Source organism: Diabrotica virgifera, chromosome 5 (genome assembly GCF_917563875.1).
Source record: "Diabrotica virgifera virgifera chromosome 5, PGI_DIABVI_V3a".
In the NCBI taxonomy this organism is placed as follows: Eukaryota; Metazoa; Arthropoda; class Insecta; order Coleoptera; family Chrysomelidae; genus Diabrotica; species Diabrotica virgifera.
In genome coordinates, this window is record NC_065447.1 from 84,729,520 (window position 1) to 84,754,643 (window position 25,124).

Below are 25,124 nucleotides of genomic sequence, written 5' to 3' on the forward strand. Positions count from 1 at the left end.
AGAAAACTTGATTAGGTTGAATGCACATGACCACTAGTCTAGTTAAATAAAATTACACTACATATAAATCAAAATGTAAATTCGTACAGGTTGAAACAAATGTTATATCAAAGTTTAGGTGGGTACAAAAGATATTTTCAAAAAAGTATCCAAATCATACAAGGGGATCATTGTTTAAATAATTAAAAATGGGTCATTTTTGCAAAAAAATTACTTTTTTAACTGCTGAGGTCATTCAATTATTAATGAAGGTCTATAGGATTGTTTTCTGTAAAGTTGAAGGGTAAATCTTTCACATAAAACTTACTAAATTAAATTTGACCCCCTATTTATTTAAATAATTATACATAAAACTTTAAAAAGAAATTAGCAAAAAATTATTTTTAGCTTTTTAAATAAGCACTATAAAATATCTTATTTTACAGGATAAGTTGCGCTATGTTATCAGTATTATTAAAAAAAATTGGTCCAAAAATATTTAATATTTTTGGAGATATTGAATTTGTTTATTAAATGTTACTCTATTTTCAATTGAAAATACGCGGTTGTTACCAAAGAAATAATTACCTGTCTTAAATCTTATTATTTTTATTTTTATGTATATTTTCGACAAATGTATTGATAAATTCAAATTTCAATTAAACTTCCCCCTAAAATGGCATTTGAAAATAATTCAAATTTGTTTATAATTTATTTTTTTAATAACGTCGCGGGGATTAAATATTTTGAAATGCCGTTTCGATAATTGGGTTCCTGGGAATTTTTCACTAATTAACAATTTTTTTTGTCTTTTTTTCCTCTTCTTTTTTTTCTTGGCATTATATTACTACGGGCCCTTTTTGGGTTAAGTTTCATTAAGAATGTCGAATCTCTAAGTTGTAGATTCTAGACCTAAAAATATTAAGATTGGTCTAAAATCACTTAAATAAAATGTGGCTACTTACTGAGTTACAGTGTGTTTTATTTACAAATTTAAAAATTATTTTTACCAAGTACTTTCAAACTATTTGACATATCCTTATCATACTTGGCAGAAAGTGTGGGTACTATACAGTCTACTAAATTGTGATAAATAAAAGTTTCTAGCTACCACCAGAGGCGTACGACAGGGGCCAGTTAATGGTTGACCCTTCCCAAATTCTACGCCACTGAGGGAATTACTATTTTAGCGAAATTGTTAAATAATATACTCTTTACTGGTAACGATTAAGTCATTAGTTTTCGAGATATTCGTCGTTAAAAATAAAACGGCATAGTTATTTTGATTCATTAATTCATTCATTTTAAATTTCCAATATCTCTCAAACTGATGACTTTATCGATACCAATAAAGTTATTTACATACAAAGTATTGGAGAATCGAAAAATTTCGCTACAATAGTAATTCACTCAGTGGCGTAGAATTTGGGAAGGGTCAATCATTCTCTCTATCCCCTGTCGTACGCCTCTGGCACTAGCTAGAAACGTTTATTAATCACAATTTAATAGGGTGTATAATAGCCACACTTTCTGCCAAGTATGATAAGGATACGTCAAATAGTTTTAAAGTATTTGGTAACAATAATTTTTAAATTTTTAAATAAAACACCCTGTAACTCAGTAAGTAGCCACATTTTATTTAAGAGATTTTAGTTAAATCTTAATATTTTTAGGTCTAGAATCTACAACTCAGAGATTCGACATTCTTAATAAAATTTAACCCTAAAAGGGCCCGTAGTAATATAACTCAAAGAAAAAAAAAGAAGAAGAAAAATGACAAAAAAATGTTGTTAATTAGTAAAAAATTCCCAGGAACCCAATTATGGAAACGGCATTTCAAAATACTTAATCCCCGCGACGTTATTAAAAAAACAAATTATAAACAAATTTGAATAATTTTCAAATGCCATTTTAGTGGGGAGTTTAACTGAAATTTGAATTTATCAATACATTTATCGAAAATATACATAAAAATAAAAATAATGAGATCTTAAGCAGGTGAATATTTCTTTGGCAACAACCGCGTTTTTGCAATTTATTTATTAACACATAACATTTATCTTTTTAATTATTTAAACAATGATCCCCTTGTATGATTTGGATACTTTCTTGAAAATATCTTTTGTACCCACCTAACCTTTGATATAAAATTTGTTTTAACCTGTACGAATTTACATATTGACTTTTTTTTATTTTATTAGGCTACACACTGTATTTTCTGATGAGTGGTTTAGTGACATTAGTGTAATGATTGTAAAATGAGTGATTTTACACGGTTTACAATTGCATTTAGTTTTGATCTAATAAACATGAATGATATTTGAGAAGATTAGTAATTTGAACAGTAATCTATGGACAGTAATAAAGTATAATACAAACAGCTATATCGTTAAAGTTAAAAAGATGCCCAGTGAACAGAAACATTGGTCAACATCAGATTAAAATGACTTCTCCCATTTCACACAAGCCGTTGTTGCGGCGACTATCGATCAAATAGTTTAGAAACAATTAAATTGTTAATTAAAAAATTACTGTTGCAGTAATAACCAGAATAATTATGATACACCAGAATCACTATGATTTTCGTATAAAAAGGCACTATATTTCTAACGTACTTTATGGCAGGGGAGCCCAAGCGGGGATTTTTGCAGTTACTCGAGCGCGTCAGATTATCATATGGGGAGAAACCTGGTACCCTGCTGATGTACCTCTACCATATATTGGCTCTTAACACAGGAGACCTCGTTATGGGGGCCCGAAAAAAAAATCTATTCTTAAAATTACTCGAAATTGTCAGATTAAGATAAGGTAAGTTAAGTACATGCAAAAGAGTGTATATTTCAAAAATCTGACGATTTGAGTGGGGCGTAAGGAAATGGGCGAGTCAAAAAGTTTCACAAAAAAGCGAATATTTCGCGAATTGAACGTCAGATCGAAAAACCAAAAACTACGTTTTCAATATTTTTCAAAAATCTATCGAATGATACCAAACATGACCCCCCACGGAGAGGGATGGGGGGTAAATGTAAAATTTTAAATACAAATCCCGCGATATTTCGCAAAATAAACATCAGATCGAAAAACTGCAAAATACACTTGTTTAATATTTTTGAAAAATCTATCTAATGGTACCAAACACGACCCCCCAAGGAGCTGGGGTGGGGGGTACTTTAAAATCTTAAATAGGAGCCCCAAATTTTTATTGCAGATTTAGATTGTTTATGTAAAAATAAGCAACTTTTATTCGAAATCGGATTTCTATAATCGGAAAAAACGATTGTTGGAAATGGAAAATTAAATTAAAATATGGCAAGTCCCCACTAAAGTGGAAAATTTTACTTAACTTTTTTTTTTGGTTTTAGGACCTAATAATCACAACCCAATAGTGCCCACAGCACTCGAGTGACTGCACATTTAGCATACTTTGCTCCCCTACAATTGAAATGGGACTATTTGACCGGCTTCAGGAATGTTTTAAAGTTATAAACAATTTTTTGGCTTATAAACAAATAGAATATCTCGGTAACCATTAGAATAAATTAAATTAAGCTGGTAGGCGCAAAATCTTGATCCAATGCTGTATAAATGCATTAATTTTTTCGAATCCTGAGAAAACTAATACATATTTTTGAAAAATTTAAACGCAGAATGAAAGATTACATTATTACCGAGGGCCGAAAGTCCCTTAGAATAAGCAAAAAGTTTCCTTTGAATGAAATATTTAAAATTAAATATCACACTAAATTTTCTCTTTTTTTTCGCCTATGTAACTTATAGCCCTATCAAAGAACACATAACTTTACGAAAACCTCAAAAAAAAGAAAGGATGAAAATTTGGGAATAGGTAGTTGAAATTGTCTATTATTATATAAGAAAATGTTTACAATTCTTCATCCCCTCCATTTTTGTAAAATACCCCCTTCTCGGGGTTGAAAAATATACATGCAAAATAAACCCGGAATTCTAAGCCAACTTTTGTTCTATAGAGTTTTTTCACCAAGTCAATACTTTTTAAGTTATTTGCGAGTGAATATGTTCATTTTTAACAAAGAAAAACAGGTTTTGGACGGTTTTTCGCAAATAACTCAAAAAGTAAGTAATTTCTCGAGCAAAAATGTTCTTAACAAAAATAAAGCTGATAAAAAAGTGAAAAAAATGGTATATGCATGAAGTCTGTATACCCAGTAGAAGTAGAGTTGTAGCTAATGAAAAGTTGATTATTTTTCGTCAAATTCCAAATCGAGCATTTCAACTCGAAATAACCAAAAAAACGGAGCACTTTTCGGGAAAAACTCATTAAACTGTTAAAAAAAAAGGTTTAGTTTTGTTAAAAAAAAAACTTCTAACATTAAAACTAAGTGAGTTACGCTCAAAATATTAGGTTTGTTCTAGCAAACAGTCAAACTAGTCAGAAACCGTCAGCAAACAGTTGGTCAGTGAGAGAACGTAATACAGTCACCGCAGTGCTATCCCCTCTACTCGTGCTGGTCGACTATTCGCTGATGGTTTCAAACCGTTTGAAACTGATGCCAGAACAAACCTATTGTTGGTCCTTCTTATTTTTTGGTAAAAATAATCGCGAAAATCACCCCCTAATTAGCATCCCAAATAAAATTAATCGTTACCGCTTCACAAGTTACTTTGCTTATAACTGTTTATTTTTGAAAAGGCTGTAGTTAACATGACTTGAAAGAGTCACTAATCACGAGTGTATGCAAATTTTGAACAGCCATAGCATATTAAATTTTTTTTAACAGGAAAACAAGAAATCCAAAATATTCAGAAAAACAAAACGTACGTTTTATTACTCATTGAGATTTTTGGTATTACTAGTAATTTTTAAGTTATTTGGAAAAAAATTGGAATTTTTTTAAAAATTTAAAAAATAGTTATTTATGATATGTGTTAAAAGTACACGTTTAAGGCACGCATGTGAAAGTTTGCAGAATGAGCGAAGCGAGTTCTGCAATTCACATGAGTGCCTTAAAAATGTACTTTTTAACACGCATATCATACAATATTTTTTCTACAAACGTAATTACAGGACAATATCTACAAAAACTTTTACTTGAACTTGACTGACATTCCATTTTTACATTTTTTTCACATTACATCAAAATTGCCTATACGGTCAATACGAACTGCAGTGTCTTAAAAATTTTAAAGCACTAGTGCCTTAAAGTAGCATTTTTAACGCTCGTATGGAGTGCTAAAAATTGCATTTTTAACACGGTTGTAGAAAAAATTATTTTAAAACCAAATTTTTCCAAAAATGTGCACTTTGAACCAATGAAACTTATAGATCATACAGTGCGCTGGAATAAGTGTTACCCCCCTTATTAACTTATTTATTTTTAGTACATAAGCAAAACGCTCGGACAGGTCGATTTTTAAAATAATCATAGTATGTATATTATAGCATCAATGTTTCGAACTTTACGCGTTTCCTCTTCAGGTGACAGCCATAACTTTGATTTTTTAAATGGGAAAGTCCATCATGTGACACCTCATTTAAAAGCTTTTAAAATACTGATTACAAAAATGTATAATACTTTAATCCTTTTTGGCAGCGTAGGCGCAAAATTTCGGTCGAATTATTTTTAAATGCAGAATGAAAGATTACATTATTACCGAGGGCTGAAAGTCCCTAAGAATAAACAAAAAGTTTCTTTTGAATGATTTATTGGAAATTAAAAATCAGACTAAATTTTCTCTTTTTTTCACCCCTGTGACTTATTAAAATAAATATAATAGAAGTTTTCAGGGACTTTCGACCCTCGAGAATACTGTAATATTTCATTCTGCGTTTAAATTTTTCTTAAATTCTGCGTAAATACTTATTAGTTTTCTCATGATTCGAAAAAAAGGAATGCATTTAAATAGCATCGGACCTTTTGCGCCTGCCCCCTTAAGAAAGGGTTGTTTATTCTATTATCATTAATATTTGCTCCGCTAATACAATGCTATATGTGAAATTTTTAATAATATAAATTTTTCATTCGAAAGCATGGAAAGCATTTTATGGGATCAACTAGGCCTCCAAACAATAAAACCGTTTGAAAAATATAAAGATTAACTTCAATAAGTTTTCTCCGGGGAAGTTTTAAGTCGCTAAAAGAACAGGATTTTACGTTTCAGTTTGGAAATTTAAATGGACAAGTTGTCTGTCGGCGACAGGGTTTCTTCTCTTTTCTGTCTTTGGAAATCTGCTTTCGCAGTGGATGTGGCACGTTGCACAGTTTTCGTATTATTCGCACACCAGCGGATGCGGACGTGAAATTGGAAAGATCCCATCAAGTTTTCGTTTTGCATCTAAAAGTTTTGTAAAATGCCCAGCTACGGAAAGCTGACGTGCTTTAGAGAATGGAGCTTTTTTTATTTCTAGGTGGGATTTTTATTTTTTTCGGAGGAATTTTACGGAGCATAGCGGGAAAGTTAAAAAGGCGTTGATAATGCCACAATGCCACTGTTAATTGAGATGTAAAAGTGAAATTATTTGTTTATCGCGTTATTATGGTGGCAGGATTAAAAACGTTAGTGAAAACGTTCAAGTTATTGACGAAATTGATCAAAAACAGAGACCTAAAATTGGCATTGAGGATCCGCCTTCTTCGCTGCTACGTTAGTACATTCTTTCACGGTTTTTGCTTTAAATTTTAAAGAACCGCTTGGATTGACATGAAATTTGGCATACGCATAGCCTACATGTCAAAGAAAAAAAGTGATATTGCGCCGATGTGTGCTTTTGCCCTGGGGGTGACTTTCACCCCCTTTTGGGTGCTTTGGGAGCTTTTTCGCCAAGTCAACACTTTTCGAGTTATTTGCGAGTGAATATGTTCATTTTTCAACAAAATAACTACATTTTTAGAAGGTTTTTCGCAAATAACTCGAAAAATAAGTATTTTGTCGAAAAAACCGTTCTTGGCAAAAATATAGCCTGTAAAAAAGTAAAAAACTGGTGTACGCGTTAGGTCTCGTAGAACCAGACTTATAGCCAATGAAAAATAGATTCATATTCACCAAATTTCAAATATAATATTTCGAAGTGAAATATCCAAAAAATTAAGCACTTTTTGGGGCAAACCCATTACAACTTTTTTAAAGTGGTTAAAAAAAGCTTTATTTCTGTTTTATAAAAAGTTTCTAGCGTTAAATTTAAGCAAGTTACGCTCAAAATAAAGTTGGTCCCTTTTGTTTTGGCAAAAAAAATCGGGAAGACCACCCCCTAATTAGCAACTTAAATGAAATTAATCGTTACCGCTCCACAAATTATTTTACTTATGTTGTGTTTATATGATCTGTAAGTTTCGTCGATTCAAAGAGCTTATTTTTGAAAAAATTTGGTTTTAAAGTAAAATTTTTAAAAATTTTAATTTTGAAAAATATGCTTTTTTTCAGAATAACTTAAAAATTGTTAGAGATACGAAAAATGTCGAAAAACAAAAAAGTCAGCATTGCTTTTCTGAATGTCATGTATTTTTTTGTTTTTCTGTTAGACAAAAATTGATTAAGATTTGGTGTTTCAAAATTTGCATATATTCGTGATCAGTTACTCATTTAACCCCTTTTAACTACAACCCTTTCAAAAATAAGGACTTTGAACCGATGAAACTTACAGATCATATAAACAATACATACACGAGTCAAGAAACTCGTGAAATCGTAACGATTAAGTTCATTTGAGATACTAATTAGGGGGTGATTTTCCTGATTTTTTTCACCAAAGAAAAAGGGACCAACTTTATTTTGAGCGTAACTTGTTTACTTTTGATGATAGAAACTTTTTTTATAAAACAAAAATGAACATTTTTTAAACACTTTAAATAAGTTGTAATGAGTTTTTCCCGAAATGTGCTTCATTTTTGGTTATTTCACGTTAAAATATTCCATTTGGAATTTGACGAATATGGACCTATTTTTAATTAGCTATAACTCTGCTTTTACTAGGTATAGAGACGTGATATATACACCATTTTTTTAAATTTTTTACAGGCTATATTTTTGCTACGAATGTTTTTTGACAAAATACTTACTATTTGAGTTATTTGCGAAAAACCGTCTATCTTTTTTTCTTTGACTTGTTAGCTATGTGTATGCCAAATTTCATGTCAATCCAAGCGGTTCTTTAAAATTTAGAGGTTTTGCAATATTTTACCGTTAAAGAACGTACTACGTGTTCTCGGTCTTACTTTATGGTGTCGAGTCTTGGACTGTGAATAGAATCGATCTAAATCGCCTTGAGGCTTTTGAAATGTGGTGCTATAGAAGAATTTTAAAAGTTTTTTGGGTGGAGAAGATTCAAAACTCCACAATACTAGAACATCCTCAGCAAGACTACTGAGATTATCATCATAGATCTGTTGAAATTAGCAACACCTTAAACAAGAAGCGCTCAAAAATCTGGAGCACTTTCGAAGGTTTTCACCTCCGATTTCGTTGAACCCCCATCGATTTTTATGAAAATTGGTGAGTAGTTATAGGACACCTCAAGGAACAAAGGTGACATGATGCCAACTTGCGCTTATACCCTGGAGGTGGATGCCACCCCTTCTCGGGGGTGAAAATTATTGCATTAAAAATAATAATATAAATCGATAGAGGGACAAATTCTAAGCAAAATTTGTTATATAAAGTTATTAACATAAGTCAATACTTTTTGAGTTATTGAAGATCAAAAGTTTTATTTTTTCGCAAAGAAAATGCATGTTTAGCTGTTTTCCACGTATAACTTAAAAACTATAAGCTTTTATAAAAGAGTTTTTATTATCTAAATTAAAGATAATAAAAAATTGAATACATTTCTCATTTAAAGAACTACACTAATGTTTTTCAAATTTTTTCGAATTTTTCAAATTATCTTAATTTTCATTTTCTTTTAATAATAACTCAAAAATACTCAATATACGAAACAAATTATATATAACCAAATTTTAGTTTTTTCTGTGTCAAATACACTCGGGTGCAAAATTAGCGGGACACCTTAAAAATGGGTAATTTTTGATGTCTCGCAATTCCTAAACCTGTTGTCCGATTTAAGTGATTTTTTAATATGTTATAGCCTTATTCTTTAACAATACCGTTTTAATAATATTGTTGCTAAACGGGTAAATTTTCATTGTATACGAGGTGTACCAATGAAACTGTGTTTTTTCTTAAACTTCGCATCACCCTGTGGAATATTCTAGCATTTACAAAATACTGAAATTGAAATCTAACTACAGCCTCATGTTTTCTAAACATTTTGCTTTTTGGTTCATTCGCGTACATTGGACCATAAAAAAGTTAGGTAATTTAACAACTAGCCATGTTTTTCATCAATATAGGGTCTTTTTAAATAAGTATGGCAACCTTTCAAGGGTAATTCTGCATGAAAAAATAATGACAGTTTGCTTTATAAACGATATGTCCGCAAATGCTTCGTTTCTGAGATAGGGGGTGTTGAAATTTTTCTTACAAACTGATGATTTATTTATTGCTGTAAAACCGGTTGAGATATGCAAATGAAATTTGGTGGGTTTTAAGACTTAGTTATTGCACATTTTTTGACATACAACTAAGAATTTAATATTCACCATTGGCGCTGATACGGGTAATATAACAGCTCATATTACCCGTATGCGCGCCAATGGTGAATATTTAATTCTAACTTGTATGTCAAAAGTTGTATAATAACTACGTCTTAAAACCCACCAAATTTCATTTGCATATCTTAACCGGTTTTAAAGCAATAAATAAATCGTCAGTTTATAAGAAAAATTTCAACACCCTCTATCTTAGAAATTAAGCATTTGCGGACATACGTTTATAAAGCAAACTGTCATTATTTTTTCATGTAGAATAACTTCATAAAGTTTGCCATGCTTATTTAAAAACATACTGTTTTAATAAAAAACATGGCTAATTGTTAAAGTACCTAGCTTTTTAACGATCCAACATAAGCGAATGACTCAAAAAACAGAATGTTGAGAAAACATGAGGCTATATTTGGGTTTAAATTTAAGTATTTTGTAAATGTTAGAATACTCCACAGGGCGATGCGAAGTTTGAGAAAAAACACAGTTTCATTGGTACACCCGGTATACAATGAAAATTTACCTGTTTAGCAACCATATTATTGGAACGATATTGTTGAAGAATAAGGCTATAACATATTAAAAAATCACTCAACAGGTTTAGGAATTGCGAGACATCAAAAATTACCCATTTTTAAGGTGTCCGGTTAATTTTGCACCCGAGTGTATTTTAACTTTTTTACTATTTCTGTAGGGTTCAAAATAACCGAGATAGAAACGTTTTAAACTTAAATTTTGCCTGCGAGAATCATGTAACCGGGGCAATTTACCCTTTTATTTTTAAAAAATTAAGGGGTTTAAAAGATTAAATTCAACGTGGTTTAAAAGCCCTTAGTTTTAGCTTTTAAATGGTTTTTAGGCGAATCTCATATCTCAAAATTAACGGAGTTATTTAAAAAAAAACAATAACATTTTTTGGAAAAGATTTTAAAAGATAACTTTTGAAAAATTTTTGGCGCATACATTTTAATGCTATCAAATTGTTCGTGGGCTCATCTGATAGATATTTTTAAATACTTTGACAAATTTTAATAGGTTTATGTTATAAAATGCATCATTTTCCCGTTATTCAAGCTTGAATACTTAGATTTGTGTAGTCGCCGAAAGAAATATACATTCAATTACTTATAACTCACTTTTAGTTAACACTAAAAGGTTCTTTTAGTAGGGAATATATTTCATTTTTTATTATCTTCAATTTTGGTAATAATACTTTTTTGTAAAAACTTACAGGTTTTGAATTATTTATAAAAAATCGGTTAAAAACATGGATTTTTCTCAGGAAAAATTCAAATCTTTAATCTTTAATAACTCAAAAAGTTATGATTGATTTCAATAACTTTATATAACAAATTTTGCTTAGAGTTAGTCCCTCTATCGAATTATGGGGTTTTTTTTAATAAAATAATTTTCACCCACGAGAAGGGGTGGCATCCACCCCCAGGGTAAAAGCGCAAGTTGGCACCATGTCACCTTTGTTCCTTGAGATATCCTCTACTGTTACTGTTTCTGTTTCCGTTAACTCCACAGGCTGTCTGTCAAATTCTTCATTTAATAAACTGTCAAAATACTTTCTCATCTCTTTTTGATATCCTTTTCGTGAATTAGTATTTTATTATTTTCATCTCGGATACATCTAATCTGATTAAAATCTCTTGCTTTCTTTGCTCTTTGTTTGGCTATTTTATATATCTTTGCTTCGCCTTCCCTGCTATCAAGTTGATCGTATAGGTTTGAATACGCTTCTGCTTTAGCTTTTGCTACTGCTACTTTCGCTACCTTTTTGGCGACCATATAGTCTTGAAGATCTATGTCCGATCTGGTTTCTTGCTACTTTTTATATAATTTTTCCTTCTCTTTTATTTTTCCTTGTACTTCATTTGACCACCACCAAGTCTCTTTATCCTCAAACTTCTTTCCTGACGTTTTTTCAAGTATTTCAATAGCCGTCTCTCTAAAAATATTGGCCATTTTTCTCCAAAACTCAACAAACCAACAAATTAGCAAATATCAGGAGTTCGAGACGCCATCGAAAAAATATCGACAGTGGAACTGGGATCGACAGCTGGGATGGATGAGTCAACGACGTAAAAAGAGTAGCGAAACTGGCTACAAGCAGTGCTGTGTACCTAGTCAATACTAGGAGAGAGAGAGAAAGAACACTAGAAGAGAGAGGACTATTCAATAGAAGACGCGTTTGGCTGATAAAGTTAAAACGAACTGTATTTTGTTGGCAATATGTATCGTTACTATTCAAAACATACCTGCTAAATATTTTATTGCTGATTTTTTAGTTCTACTTTAATATAATAGTTGAGAATCATAATACAAAATTTTTTTGTTTACAGACCAAAGATGACGAAACGGCACTACATTGCGCTGCCCAATACGGTCATACTCAAGTAGTAAGCGTTCTGCTTGAACATGCTTGCGATCCGGGAATCAGGAACTGTCGAGGGGAGACTGCACTTGAACTTGCGGCGCAGTATGGAAGGTGAGTTTAAATTTTGATTACTAGTGAAATTAAGAAACCAACTCACAGATTACCAACGGTCAAACAGCTCTTCATTATGAATATGAAAACCAGAAAAACAATATTCAGATTTATTTTTTTTAGTGCGTAAGAAGTTACTACTTGAACTACTCTCAACTCTTAACTACTCACGTGGATGTTTCAGGACGTAGACTTTGACATGCCGTATGTCATACCACTGTATTATAATACCACTGTATTTGTTTTCTACATCAACTAAGAAATTATTCTTTACACTGATATAGAATAAAATACTGCACCAAACAAAATAAACTTTATTTTTTCAACAAAATTATAAACGCATGCATATTAAAACAAGCTGAAAATGCGAGCATTATCATAACGAAAACTTTGTTTATTTACGTATTTTAATTCATAATATGGAAAATTGCTATTATGAAAAGTTGTGTAGAATTAAAAATTATGTTTTAATGTGCAATTATATCATTCTAATTTAAATGTTGTGAACTATAAAGGTACTTTACTCTTGATCGAAATTCATATTTTTTATATACCTCGTATAAAATTAATAAAATTTGATATATGATGGTTGCATCACAAATCTTAGACCATGAAGAGCTTTTTATGAAGAATAACTTTTCTTCGTCAAATTAAAAATAATATTGTTGGTATCCATAATTTGAGAAAAATCTTCAAATATTTTTTTCCATTAGAAGGATGTAATTGCACATATCAGACCATAATTTTTTATTCCAAACAACATTTCATATAGTCGGTTTGCTAAACTCAGACACAACTGGCTAGTGATTTTAGTCAATAATTTTACCAATTTGGCAAAAAAATAATTATAGCCTAATAAAATAAAAAAAAAGTCAAAATGTAAATTCGTACAGGTTAAAACAAATTTTATATCAAAGTTTAGGTGGGTACAAAAGATATTTTGAAGAAAGTATCCAAATCATAAAAGGGGATCATTGTTTAAATAATTAAAAAGGGGTCATTTTTTCAAAAAAAAAAATACTATTTTAACTGCTGAGGTAATTAACTTATTAATGAAGGTCTATGGGATTTTTTTCTGCAAAGTTGAAGGGCAAATCTTTCACATAAGACTTTCACAAAGACTTACTAAATTAAATTTGACCCCCTATTTATTTAAATAATTGTATATAAAACTTTAAAAACAAATTTGCAAAAAATTATTTTTAGCGTTTTAAATAAGCACTATAAAATATCTTATTCTACAAGTTGCGCTATGTTACCAGTATTAAGCAAAAAAAATTCGTTGAAAAATATTTAATATTTTTTGAGATATTGAATTTGTTTATTAAATGTTACTATATTTTCAATTACAAAAACGCGGTTGTTTCCAAAGAAATATTCACCTGCTTAAGATCTCGTTATTTTTATTTTTATGTATATTTTCGATAAATGTATTGATAAATTCAAATTTCTGGTAAACTTCCCCCTAAAATGGCATTTGAAAATTATTCAAATTTGTTTATAATTTGTTTTTTTTTAATAACGTCGCGGGGATTAAGTATTTTGAAATGCCGTTTCGATAATTGGGTTCCTGGGAATTTTTTACTAATTAACAAAATTTTTTTGTCGTTTTTTCTTTTTTTTTCTTGGAGTTATATTACTACGGGCCCTTTTAGGGTTAAATTTTATTAAGAATGTTGAATCTCTGAGTTGTAGATTCTAGACCTACTTACTAGTAAGATTACTAGAAAGATTTAACTAAAATCTCTTAAATAAAATGTGGCTACTTACTGAGTTACGGGGTGTTTTATTTAAAAATTTAAAAATTATTGTTACCAAGTACTTTAAAACTATTTGACGTATCCTTATCATACTTGGCAGAAAGTGTGGCTATTATACACCCTACTAAATTGTGATTAATAAACGTTTCTAGCTAGTGCCAGAGGCGTACGACAGGGGACAGTGGATGATTGACCTTTCCCAAATTCTACGCCACTGAGTTAATTACTATTTTAGCGAAATTTTTCGATTCTCCAATACTTTATATGTAAATAACTTTATTGGTATCGATAAAGTCATCAGTTTGAGAGATATTGGAAATTTAATATGAATGAATGAATGAATCAAAATAACTATGCCGTTTCATTTTTAACGTCCAATATCTCGAAAACTAATGACTTAATCGTTACCAGTAAAGAGTATATTATTTACATAGAAAGTATTGGAGAATCTAAAAATTTCGCTAAAATAGTAATTCCCTCAGTGGCGTAGAATTTGGGAAGGGTCAACTCTCCCCTGTCGTACGCCTCTGGTAGTAGCTAGAAACTTTTGTTTATCACAATTTAGTAGACTGTATAGTACCCACACTTTCTGCCAAGTATGATAAGGATACGTCAAATAGTTTGAAAGTACTTGATAAAAATAATTTTTAAATTTTTAATTAAAACACCCTGTAACTCAGTAAGTAGCCACGTTTTATTTAAGTGATTTTAGACCAATCTTAATATTTTTAGGTCTAGAATCTACAACTTAGAGATTCGACATTCTTAATGAAACTTAACGCTAAAAGGGCCCGTAGTAATATAACTCCAAGAAAAAAAAAAGAAGAGGAAAAAAAGACAAAAAAAAATTTGTAAATTAGTGAAAAATTCCCAGGAACCCAATTATCGAAACGGCATTTCAAAATATTTAATCCCCGCGACGTTATTAAAAAAACAAATTATAAACAAATTTGAATAATTTTCAAATGCCATTTTAGGGGGAAGTTTAATTGAAATTTGAATTTATCAATACATTTATCGAAAATATACATAAAATAAAAATAATAAGATTTAATACAGGTGAATATTTCTTTGGCAACAACCGCGTTTTTGCAATTGAAAATAGAGTAACATTTAATAAACAAATTCAATATCTCAAAAAATATTAAATATTTTTGGACCATTTTTTTTATTAATACCGATAATATAGCGCAACTTCTCCGGTAAAATAAGATATTTTATAGTTCTTATTTAAAACGCTAAAAATATTTTTTTGCAAATTTGTTTTTAAAGATTTATGTATAATTATTTAAATAAATAGGGGGTCAAATTTAATTTAGTAAGTCTTATGTGAAAGATTTACCCCTCAACTTTGCAGAACACAATCCTATAGACCTTCATTAGTAATTGAATGACCTCAGCAGTTAAAAAAGTAATTTTTCTACAAAAATGACCCCTTTTTAATTATTTAAACAATGATCCCCTTGTATGATTTGGATACTTTCTTGAAAATATCTTTTGTTGTACCCACCTAAACTTTGATATAAAATTTGTTTCAACCTGTACGAATTTACATTTTGATTTACATGTAGTGTAATTTTATTTTACTAGACTATTACTAAATAGTTAATAATTACTAAATAATTAGTAATCTTACCAATTTTGGCAAAATTGGCAAAAAACAAAAAAAAAATGGAACAGTCCATTTATCATTAGGTACTCCCATTAAAGACTCGTATAAACCCTTTTAAAATTATTGTTAAGAAAGTATTGCTTTCAAAATATGTATACTCAAATTGTATTTTTGAACATCGTATTTATTTTATTAATAATTAAATTCACTATCAAATGTCATTGATATTTTATTAATACTTTATTTAAAATTTAGTTTGACATTCACGGAGTGTCAAACTCGAATAATGTAAATAACCTATGCTTTGCTTAACAAATTCAGATTAAAAAACTTGCCTACTTACTAGCAACGATTTCAGCTGACGTTTAGTGTGTCGGCAGAAATTAAAAGGATTGTGACGTCACATTTTAGATTTTGAGGTCGATTATCTCAAAGACGGTTAGAGATATCGAAATGCCGTTTTCAGATTTGGATTCAGAAGACAAAACTACATATGAATCCGTCGATAAATCTGCTCTAAGTATTGCAGGAACGGCAACGCAATAACACAGAGACTTTGCGAATTTATAAACGTAAAGTTTTCGTTGAAAATGGTGGAGGTTTTTACAAAATCCCTTAAAATCGGATTAGATACAAGAAAAATTTGAGCATTGGTAACTAAAAAAGTTGAAAAGTAGTAAAATAATGTTGAAAGCACTTGAAATTAGAACAACTGAATGAACTTGCTGCCATACTAATAGCAAAAAACAGATACACTGTACTGCTTTTAACTATAGAAACGTATAGTCCGTCCGCTATAACTTTTCCCATGCGGTACGATTCATTTTCAATCAAATTAAGTCAAAACATAAATTGAAACGAACGTCGATGTGTAGGTACATATATATATTTTGTATACTGTATATCGTCGGTATACTGCGAAAACCAGGTAACTGCCGAAATACCGAAACCGAGAAAAAACGTTTTTAAAGTTTAGTGTTTTATTTTGAATTAAGAGGACAACTTGTGTTTGATATTCGGTATTCTAATAAAAGATGCATATTATATTAGAAATGATATTCTATCATTAGTTTGAAAAAGTTAAGACACGTAGCTGATTAAACCTAAATTTAAGATGGAGATGCGGTCACTTACCTGGTTTTACCTGTAAATCTAAATTAATGTTACCCTTAAAATAACACATTTATAACAAATATAATAAACCAAATATAATATTTTGTAGTTTTGTGATCGGAATATGAGGCTTTAACTAGTTAATAGCAATGTTTTTAAGAGATTAGTCAATAATTATAACATTTAACTGGTTTTCCCTAAACATTTTATTCAGAGCTGTTTGTAGTTATATGGATATTATTTACATAAATGATAGGCAGTTTTATAGAAAAAACAAATTTATTTTGAACGTGTTACAGATACAAGAAAATAATATTACTATGCGTATATATTAGTCACTGAAAGCAGAATCTGACAAGATGCCATTGGCATCGTAAAATACGATACCACCTGTTATATTCCTCCGGTATAACTCCCTTATCAAATAGCTGTAACAAATCTCTGTTTTTTGCTATGCTAGTTGGCGAAGTTTTATCATAAAGTTGCTTAAGTTTTTATCGACTAACATAAGCATGCTTATGTTAGTTGATAACTCAGCTTGCTTTTTTCTTGTTGACTGCCGTGCAGTATCAATAAGGAAATGAAGCTTGGTGAAGCGTCATAATTGAAATGGATTCTGTTTGTCTCTTCTTTCACGAACCTCATCTTTTTATCTTTAACCACATTATTTTTTCGGCGTTTTGGTCTTTTGTTCGGTTTTTAATTAGAGTGTGTGTCAATTTTTTTAAATCATAAAAGTCGTAGTACGTATTTAAAATGTTTACACTTGTATGGTTCTATACATATTTTTTGATCACTGACTTTGACATTTTTAGTTTCCCTTGCATTTTGCAAAAACAGACAAGTAATCTGCCATACCATAGAGAGATCTGATTTCTAACGGTTTAGATGACTGCTATGTATAGGGTCAACTTCCATACAAGATTGTCCCACTCTAAAAATTTATGTCACGATACTGTCCTCCACAGGTATAAGAAAATACACTTATTTCACTTGCTTACATATTCTGGGACACATTTTGATAAGTAGTTGAGTATAATGCTTTCTGTTTCAGAACTTCCTCGTCTACCGTTAATTTCTGACCAGGCAAAACGGTAAGCTACATTTGGTAATGCGGCTTCATTTACACACAAATTGTTGACCCATAATTTTCGGGAAGAATATATGAATTGTCCAGTTAATCTGGAATCTGTAGTATAGCCTGTAGATCGAAAGTGATTGAAACAAAATTCCGTTGTTGATTAGAGCTTTTCTTATCATTTCGTTTTTCGAGATTCCATACTTCTTTTTTTTCTGATGTTGTCTGTAACTGTTTTCTAAATCCGGTTTCTTAGTTGGATTAGCCATATCATAATATGATAGGGCTAATAAATATTATTTATTACAAACTAAGCATTGATCTTATTTAGGACAAAAAAGCTTAAATTATAGTCGTTAGAAAATATTCTTCGGTATGTAATTTCGCTAATACCTTCCGGTTTCTTCAGCTGAAAATCATTTACATAAAGTTGATACATTTTCCTTATACTCAAATTTTTCTCCAAATACCTACGCTTCGAACTTTGGCGGATATAATGTCGGACCATGGTTAGAAAAGACTCAATATGAGCCTTCACAATTTTGCGTTTTTCAATGCTTGTTTTATCTGGCAGTATAATATGCTTGCCTCTTGCCCGTATCTGCATAACAACACAGAATATCAATTTTTCTTACGACATCTTGCATTGACGACGCTGATATACAAAGTGTCTTACAAAAAAACTTCTCACATACCTGTACCTCTTGACCATTCAAAGAAATATAGTCGATATTATCGATTTTACCAGTCGATATGAATGAGAAATTTTAATAAAACATACATGTAAAATGTATTAAAGACATTTATTACCTTTTTACTGAATATGGCATACAGCAGTAGAAATATATTGTTATCCGGCAAAATAATATATGTGCGCTTACTTGGTTTTACATGCAACAGAACTTTAATTTTGTGAAAGTAAGTAACGATATATTGTTTTACTTGAAAATGAAAAGTTGGTTATTTGTAACTTATTTGTTTATCACACAAATTATCTGCTGAATGGTAAGCCGTATCATTTACTGGGTTTTACCTGTATGTAGAGCGTAAAAAGCTGAGAATTTTGGTATACTTAACTCAATATTTTAAAATTTGTCATTTACCTGGTTTTCGCAGTATACCGACGATATATACTACACACATCGGCGTACGTTTCACTTTCTGTTTTGACTTAATTTGATTGAAAATGAATCGTGCCGCATGGAAAAAGTTATAGCGGACGGACTATAAACACTGACATGCGGTACGTGATACCGCAAGATACCTTTAGGGAGATCTCAAACCAAAGCCATCTCCCTACATCGCATAACATACATTGCGGAAAGATACACACTGAGTGTCACATCTGGTTTTCGGTGAACGAAATTTCACCGAAAGTCACCGAAGATTCACCGAAAACCAGATGTGACACTCAGTGCGTATCTTTTCGCAATGAATGCCACATGCGATGTCCGATATTGCTTTCGGTCTGCGAGCTCGCTTACGTCAACATAGCTCAAAGCCTAGGCCGTCCGCACACGGGTCGATCGAAGACACGTCTCGAAGTTCGCGCGTCTTGCTCGTCTTGTACGAACCCTGCGGCACAAGCGATTGCCCTCCGCACACTAGTCGATTCAGTTTGCTCACATCTTCCACCCAGGAAGAACGCATTTTTTTAGTATAATTTGAATACAATGAGAATTAATACTGAGGACATTTTTCTACTGCCCCAACGAATTTTATATTAAACACCTAAAAACAAAAGTTTAATGTTTTCAGAATTTTATGTTACAAATAATATATTTCCACAAAGCTAGTTAGTCCAGATAAATAAGATTTTTCTCGTGACACATCCCCTCCAGGCCGAAACCAAATTTTTTGAGTAGTATGGACATCTATATTAATAACCTTTATGTTTCCTGCAGCCGATTTTGATGATATACATAGTTATAAACAAATGAAGACCAAAAAACGGTAAATTTTCGCTATTTTCGTCTATTACTAGAAAGTGAAGCATTCTAAACAAATTTGAGAATAAGAAACTCATAAATCATATAAAAAACTTCAATATGACGTTCGCTGAATATGTCTGTCCTTATTTGTTGCTTAGAAAATTACAAAATAAGTAATAAATTTTGAGATTTTATAAATGTTCATAACTTATGTAAAAATTAAGTTAGAACCTTCTTATTACACGGAAAGCTGAGACTTCTTGTGCTTAAATTATATTTTAAATTTTAAAGCAATTAGTCAAATAGTTTTAAAGTTATTTAATTTGTTTATCCCAAATTCATTTTTTTGCAACACTATAAGTCAGAAAGTTATGAGGTTACAGTAATACTTCGGACAGTTTATGAAAGAAGAACATTTATACTATTAACTTAATTAAAAAAAATGACAAAAAGTAATTTTAAACAGTGTAAAATTATTTTTAAAAACATGTCGATTTTTTGCTTACTTATAAACAATTAGAATAACCTTTTAACCGTTACCCATAGAAAAATTATTTTTTCATATCTAGAAAGACTGAATTTTTATACATATTTAGAAAGAAAAACAATTGTCCTAGGACAATTATTAGGGACGAAGTTAGCCCCCCCTTTTTAAGTCACATGTTCTTGCAAAATAATTTTGCAATATTTAGAATTATTCTTTGTCATTTTTTTTTAATTAAATTAATAGTGTAAATCTTCTTCTTTCATATACTATTCAAAGTATTACTGTAACTTCATCATTTTCTGACTTATAGTGTTGCAAAAAAAAATAATTTGGGATAAACAAATTAAATAACTTTTAAACCATTTGACCAATTGCTTTGAAATTTAGGGTATGATTTAAGCACCAGAAGCCTCAGCAAGGTTCTAAGTTAATTTTTACATAAGTTAAGAATATTTATAAAAACTCAAAATTTATGATTTATTTTGCAGTTTCATATTCAGCGAACGTCATATTGAAGTTTTATATACGATTTATGAGTTTCTTACTCTCAAATTTGTTTAAAATGCTTAACTTTTTGGTAATAGACGACAAAAGCGAAAATTTACCGTTTTTGATCTTCATTTGTTTATAACTATGTATATCATCAAAATCGGCTGCAGGAAACATATAGGTTATTATTATAGATGCTCATACTACTTAAAAAATTTGGTTTCGGCCTGGAGGGGTTGTGTCACAAACAGGATATTTTTTTTCCTCATTTCTCTGAACTAAGTAGGTAGTACTACAAGCAACTAACATAACATGCATCTATCTTTAAATAAAACCAAAATTAATTAAGCGCAAAAAACAACAAAAAACGAAGGAAACAAATAAAATAAACTACCTATATGACTGGAAACGTGCGTCTCACTCGAACTTTCTCGTGCGCTACGGATCGCAAAGGACGAGAGTCGTACAAGACGAGGAGATTTGCAGTCCTAAACGCACCGTCTACGCAGCTCAATGGCACAACGAAGGAACTTGACTGGCGGGGAGAGACCTACGTGACTGGAATCGAGTCTAGTAGTTCGAGCGTCGCGTCGCCTAATGTGCAGACGGCCTTAACCATATTAAAACGTGAGCAGTTGGGAACTAAACAGGTACAATTACACACCACTTGAAGGTACATAGATACGGATGGTGTTTTAGGAATCTTTTATAAAACACGTTTTTCAACAAAATATATTTTCGGCGCGGTATGGCATACCGCATGTAAGTAGTTAAGGGTTAAAAATCAAAGTGAAACAATGTGCGTGTTATCGTACCCCCTCGTTTACATTGTCTAGGTTCCAGCTATAGAGCTATGGCAGCATCGATGAATGAAAAAGGATGCTCATTTTCCAGCTATGAGAATAAGAAAGATAGCCCAATCAAAGTGGTGGTTACACATTTGCCTCATTCTTGTGATGTGTCTTGTGAGTTAAATAAGAAGATGCAACAAAAGAGATCAAGCCAGTAGTATCACAATATAGTGTATTGTGACCAGTACTTTATCTTGTGTGGACGACAAGCTAAAGAGAACTCAGAATTTAATGACTTGTGAATCCAAAAGTAAAAACATAAAGCGAACGAGGAGAGATTGCACTACGGTCGTGGTTTCTGCATCCCAAATCGGTCTCAATGACCTTAATCATGATTCTATAGGTTTCGGCACAATAACCCGTGTTGAGCTGCCCCCCCCCCACTTGCAAAAATCAAAAAACAAATAGCCCTGATTTATGAGCTATTTATGAGCTCTCATATTCCGCAAACTAAAAATGTTGAGCTCGTTCCACTGAGCAGGAATTTGATACTTTAGACTACTTAAAAATAGGAATATTGAATCGGTTTTTGCGGCAGAATTACGAGCTATTTATGACCTCTTGAAATTATATAGTTTAGATTTTTGAGCTCATCCCCTTCACCCCCAAACAACCCTTTAATTGATTTAACTTAACAGAAAAATGCTGAGAAAACTTAAAATATATCGTATTGCGGATATAATTCCTATAGCGTATATACTCTAAGAATAAACTATTAAATCACGTGCATTTCGATTATTCAGCTACAACCCCTTCGCAAGAAAACCACCCTATCTTCCCGGCTTAAGAGAAAGTTGTACTTAAAATGCATTAAATTAATTATTTGGCGACTGCATATCATTTAATAATTTATAAGGTTCCAAATTACGCGCATTTAAATCAGTAAATTGCAATTTATTTTGTATAGTGCAGTCACTGAAAGTAAAAAATCAACGATTACATTCAATTTCGGTGAACCTTCATCGATTTTCACGAAAATTGGTCAGTGGTTAGAGGATACCTCAAGAAACAAAAGTGACATGGTACCACCTTGCGCCTTTACCCTGAGGGTGGATACCGCCCCTTCTCGGGGGTGGAAATTATTTTATAAAAATTAACTGCACAAATCTATAAAAGAACAAATTATTAGCAAAATTTATTATATAAAGTTATTAAAATAAGTCAATACTTTTTAAGTTATTAAAGATCAAAGATTTTAATTATTCGTGAAAGAAATGCATGTTTTGAAGCGGTTTTTCGTAAATCACTGAAAAACTGTAAGTTTTTACAAAAAAGTTAATAGTATTTTTATTCGTATAGCTTATATTCTAAGAATAAACTCTTAAATCACGCGCCTTTCGATTATTGAGCTACAACCCCTTCGCAAGAAAACCATCCCATTGTATTAAATAGCGTGATGTTGCTGCCTTCTGGTCCCAATTAATTAAAACTCAGGTTTTCCGATAACATTATATTTAATTCGAAGTCGATGATTCACTACATAAGTTGTTTACAATATTAACTTGACCTATCCTATACGTGAATACCTTCCAACTACATCAATAATCATAATACTCTTTCTCGACCGAGTTAATGTTTATATACATATTTAAATAATAACAAAACATGACAATTCAATGTTACTTGCGGTTATTGAATCCAAGAACAGATACTGCATGGATTAATGACTTTGAATGAGTTTTAAACATCTTTTGTACAGGGTGATATTATAATACCACACCATATTCCAGGCTTAAGAGAGAGTTGTACTTAAAATAATTTAAATAAATTATTTGGCTACTAGATATCGTTTAATAATTTATGAGCTCGCAAAATATACGCATCTCAATTATTGAATTGCCATTTTCTTTCTATAGTGCAGTCACTGAAGGTAAAAATCAACTATGACCTTCGATTTCGGTAAATCTCCATTCATTTTCACGAAAATTGGTGAGCGGATTTTGATGCTATCAACTTTTTCTGGAGCTCATTTTTGATAGGTATTTCTAAGTACTTTGACAAGTATTTAGTACCTAAGTGTTATAAAATGCATCTCTTTCCCGTTATTTAAGCTTGAATCCTTAGATTTGAATAGTCGCAGAAACAATATACATTTAATTACCAATAACTTACTTTAAATTAACATTAAAGGGTTTTTCAACTAAGCAATTTATTATATTTTATATTAGCTTTAATTTTAGTGATGAACACTTTTTTGTAAAAACTTACAGTTTTTGAGTTATTTATGAAAAATCGCTTTAAAGCATGCATTGTCTGTCACAAAAATTAAAATATTTGATCTTTAATAACTCAAAAAGTATTGATTTATTTTAATCACATTATATAACAAATTTTGCTTACAATTTGTCCCTCTCTCGATTTGTGGGGTTATTTTTAATAAAGTAATTTTCACCCCCGAGAAGGGGTGACATATACCCCAGGTTAAAACCCCAAGTTGTTATTGTTAGTTCGTGAAAATGAATGGAGATTTACCGAAATCGAAGATCATAGTTGATTTTTACCTTCAGTGACTGCACTATAGAAAGAAAATGGCAATTCAATAATTGAGATGCGTATATTTTGCAAGCTCATAAATTATTAAACGATATGTAGTCGTCAAATAATTAATTTAAATTATTTTAAGTACAACTCTCTCTTAAGCCGGGAATATGGGATGGTTTTCTTACGAAGGGGTTGTAGCTCTATAATCGAAAGGCGCGTGATTTAAGAGTTTATTCTTAGAATATAAGCTATACGAATTAAACTACTATTAACTTTTTTGTAAAAACTTACAGTTTTTCAGTGATTTACGAAAAACCGCTTCATAACATGCATTTTTTCACGAATAATTAAAATCTTTGATCTTTAATAACTTAAAAAGTATTGACTTATTTTATTAACTTTGTATAATAAATTTTGCTTTTAATTTGTTCTTTTATTGATTTGTGCAGTTATTTTTAATAAAATAATTTTCACCCCCGAGAAGGGGCGGTATACACCCTCAGGGTAAGGGCGCAAGGTGGTACCATGTCACCTTTGTTTCTTGACGTATCCTCTAACTACTGACCAATTTTCGTGAAAATCGATGAAGATTCACCGAAATTGAAGGTAATCGTTGATTTTTACCTTCAGTGACTGCACTATACATAATAAATTGCAATTTACTGATCTAAATGCGCGTAATTTGGAAGCTTATAAATTATTCAATGATATGTAGTCGCCAAATAATTAGTTTAATGCATTTTAAGTACAACTTTCTCTTAAGCCGGGAAGATAGGGTGGTTTTCTTGCGAAGGGGTTGTAGCTCAATAATCGAAGTGCACGTGATTTAATAGTTTATTCTTAGAGTATATAAGCTATAGGAAATATATCCGCAATACGATATATTTTAAGTTTTCTCAGCATTTTTCTGTTAAGTTAAATCAATTAAAGGGTTGTTTGGGGGTTAAGGGGATGAGCTCAAAAATCTAAACTATATAATTTCAAGAGCTCATAAATAGCTCGTAATTCTGCCGCAAAAACCGATTCAATATTCCTATTTTTAAGTAGTAGAACTAAAGTATCAAATTCCTGCTCAGTGGAACGAGCTCAAAATTTTTAGTTTGCGGAATATGAGAGCTCATAAATAGCTCATAAATGAGGGCTATTTGTTTTTTGATTTTTGCAAGTGGGGGGGGGGGGGGGCAGCTCAACACGGGTGGCACAATAAGCCAGCTTGCGAAGACTTACTATTGCTGCCGGAGAGTTCAAATTCGCCCGATACAAGAGCCTTGAGTATA

The 25,124-nt window shown here is 31.1% G+C and overlaps 1 protein-coding gene across 3 annotated transcripts in view; it reads left to right on the plus strand.

The window, feature by feature from the left end:
- The window catches only part of LOC114324206 (ankyrin repeat and SAM domain-containing protein 1A-like), a 351,154-nt gene that overhangs the window by 80,997 nt on the left and 245,033 nt on the right, over positions 1–25,124 (plus strand). For all 3 annotated transcript variants that reach the window (XM_028271967.2, XM_028271968.2, XM_028271969.2), the window contains exon 4: positions 11,900–12,045. In XM_028271967.2, the coding sequence (XP_028127768.2) occupies positions 11,900–12,045 (146 nt within the window). The remainder of the gene's footprint in view (positions 1–11,899; positions 12,046–25,124) is intronic.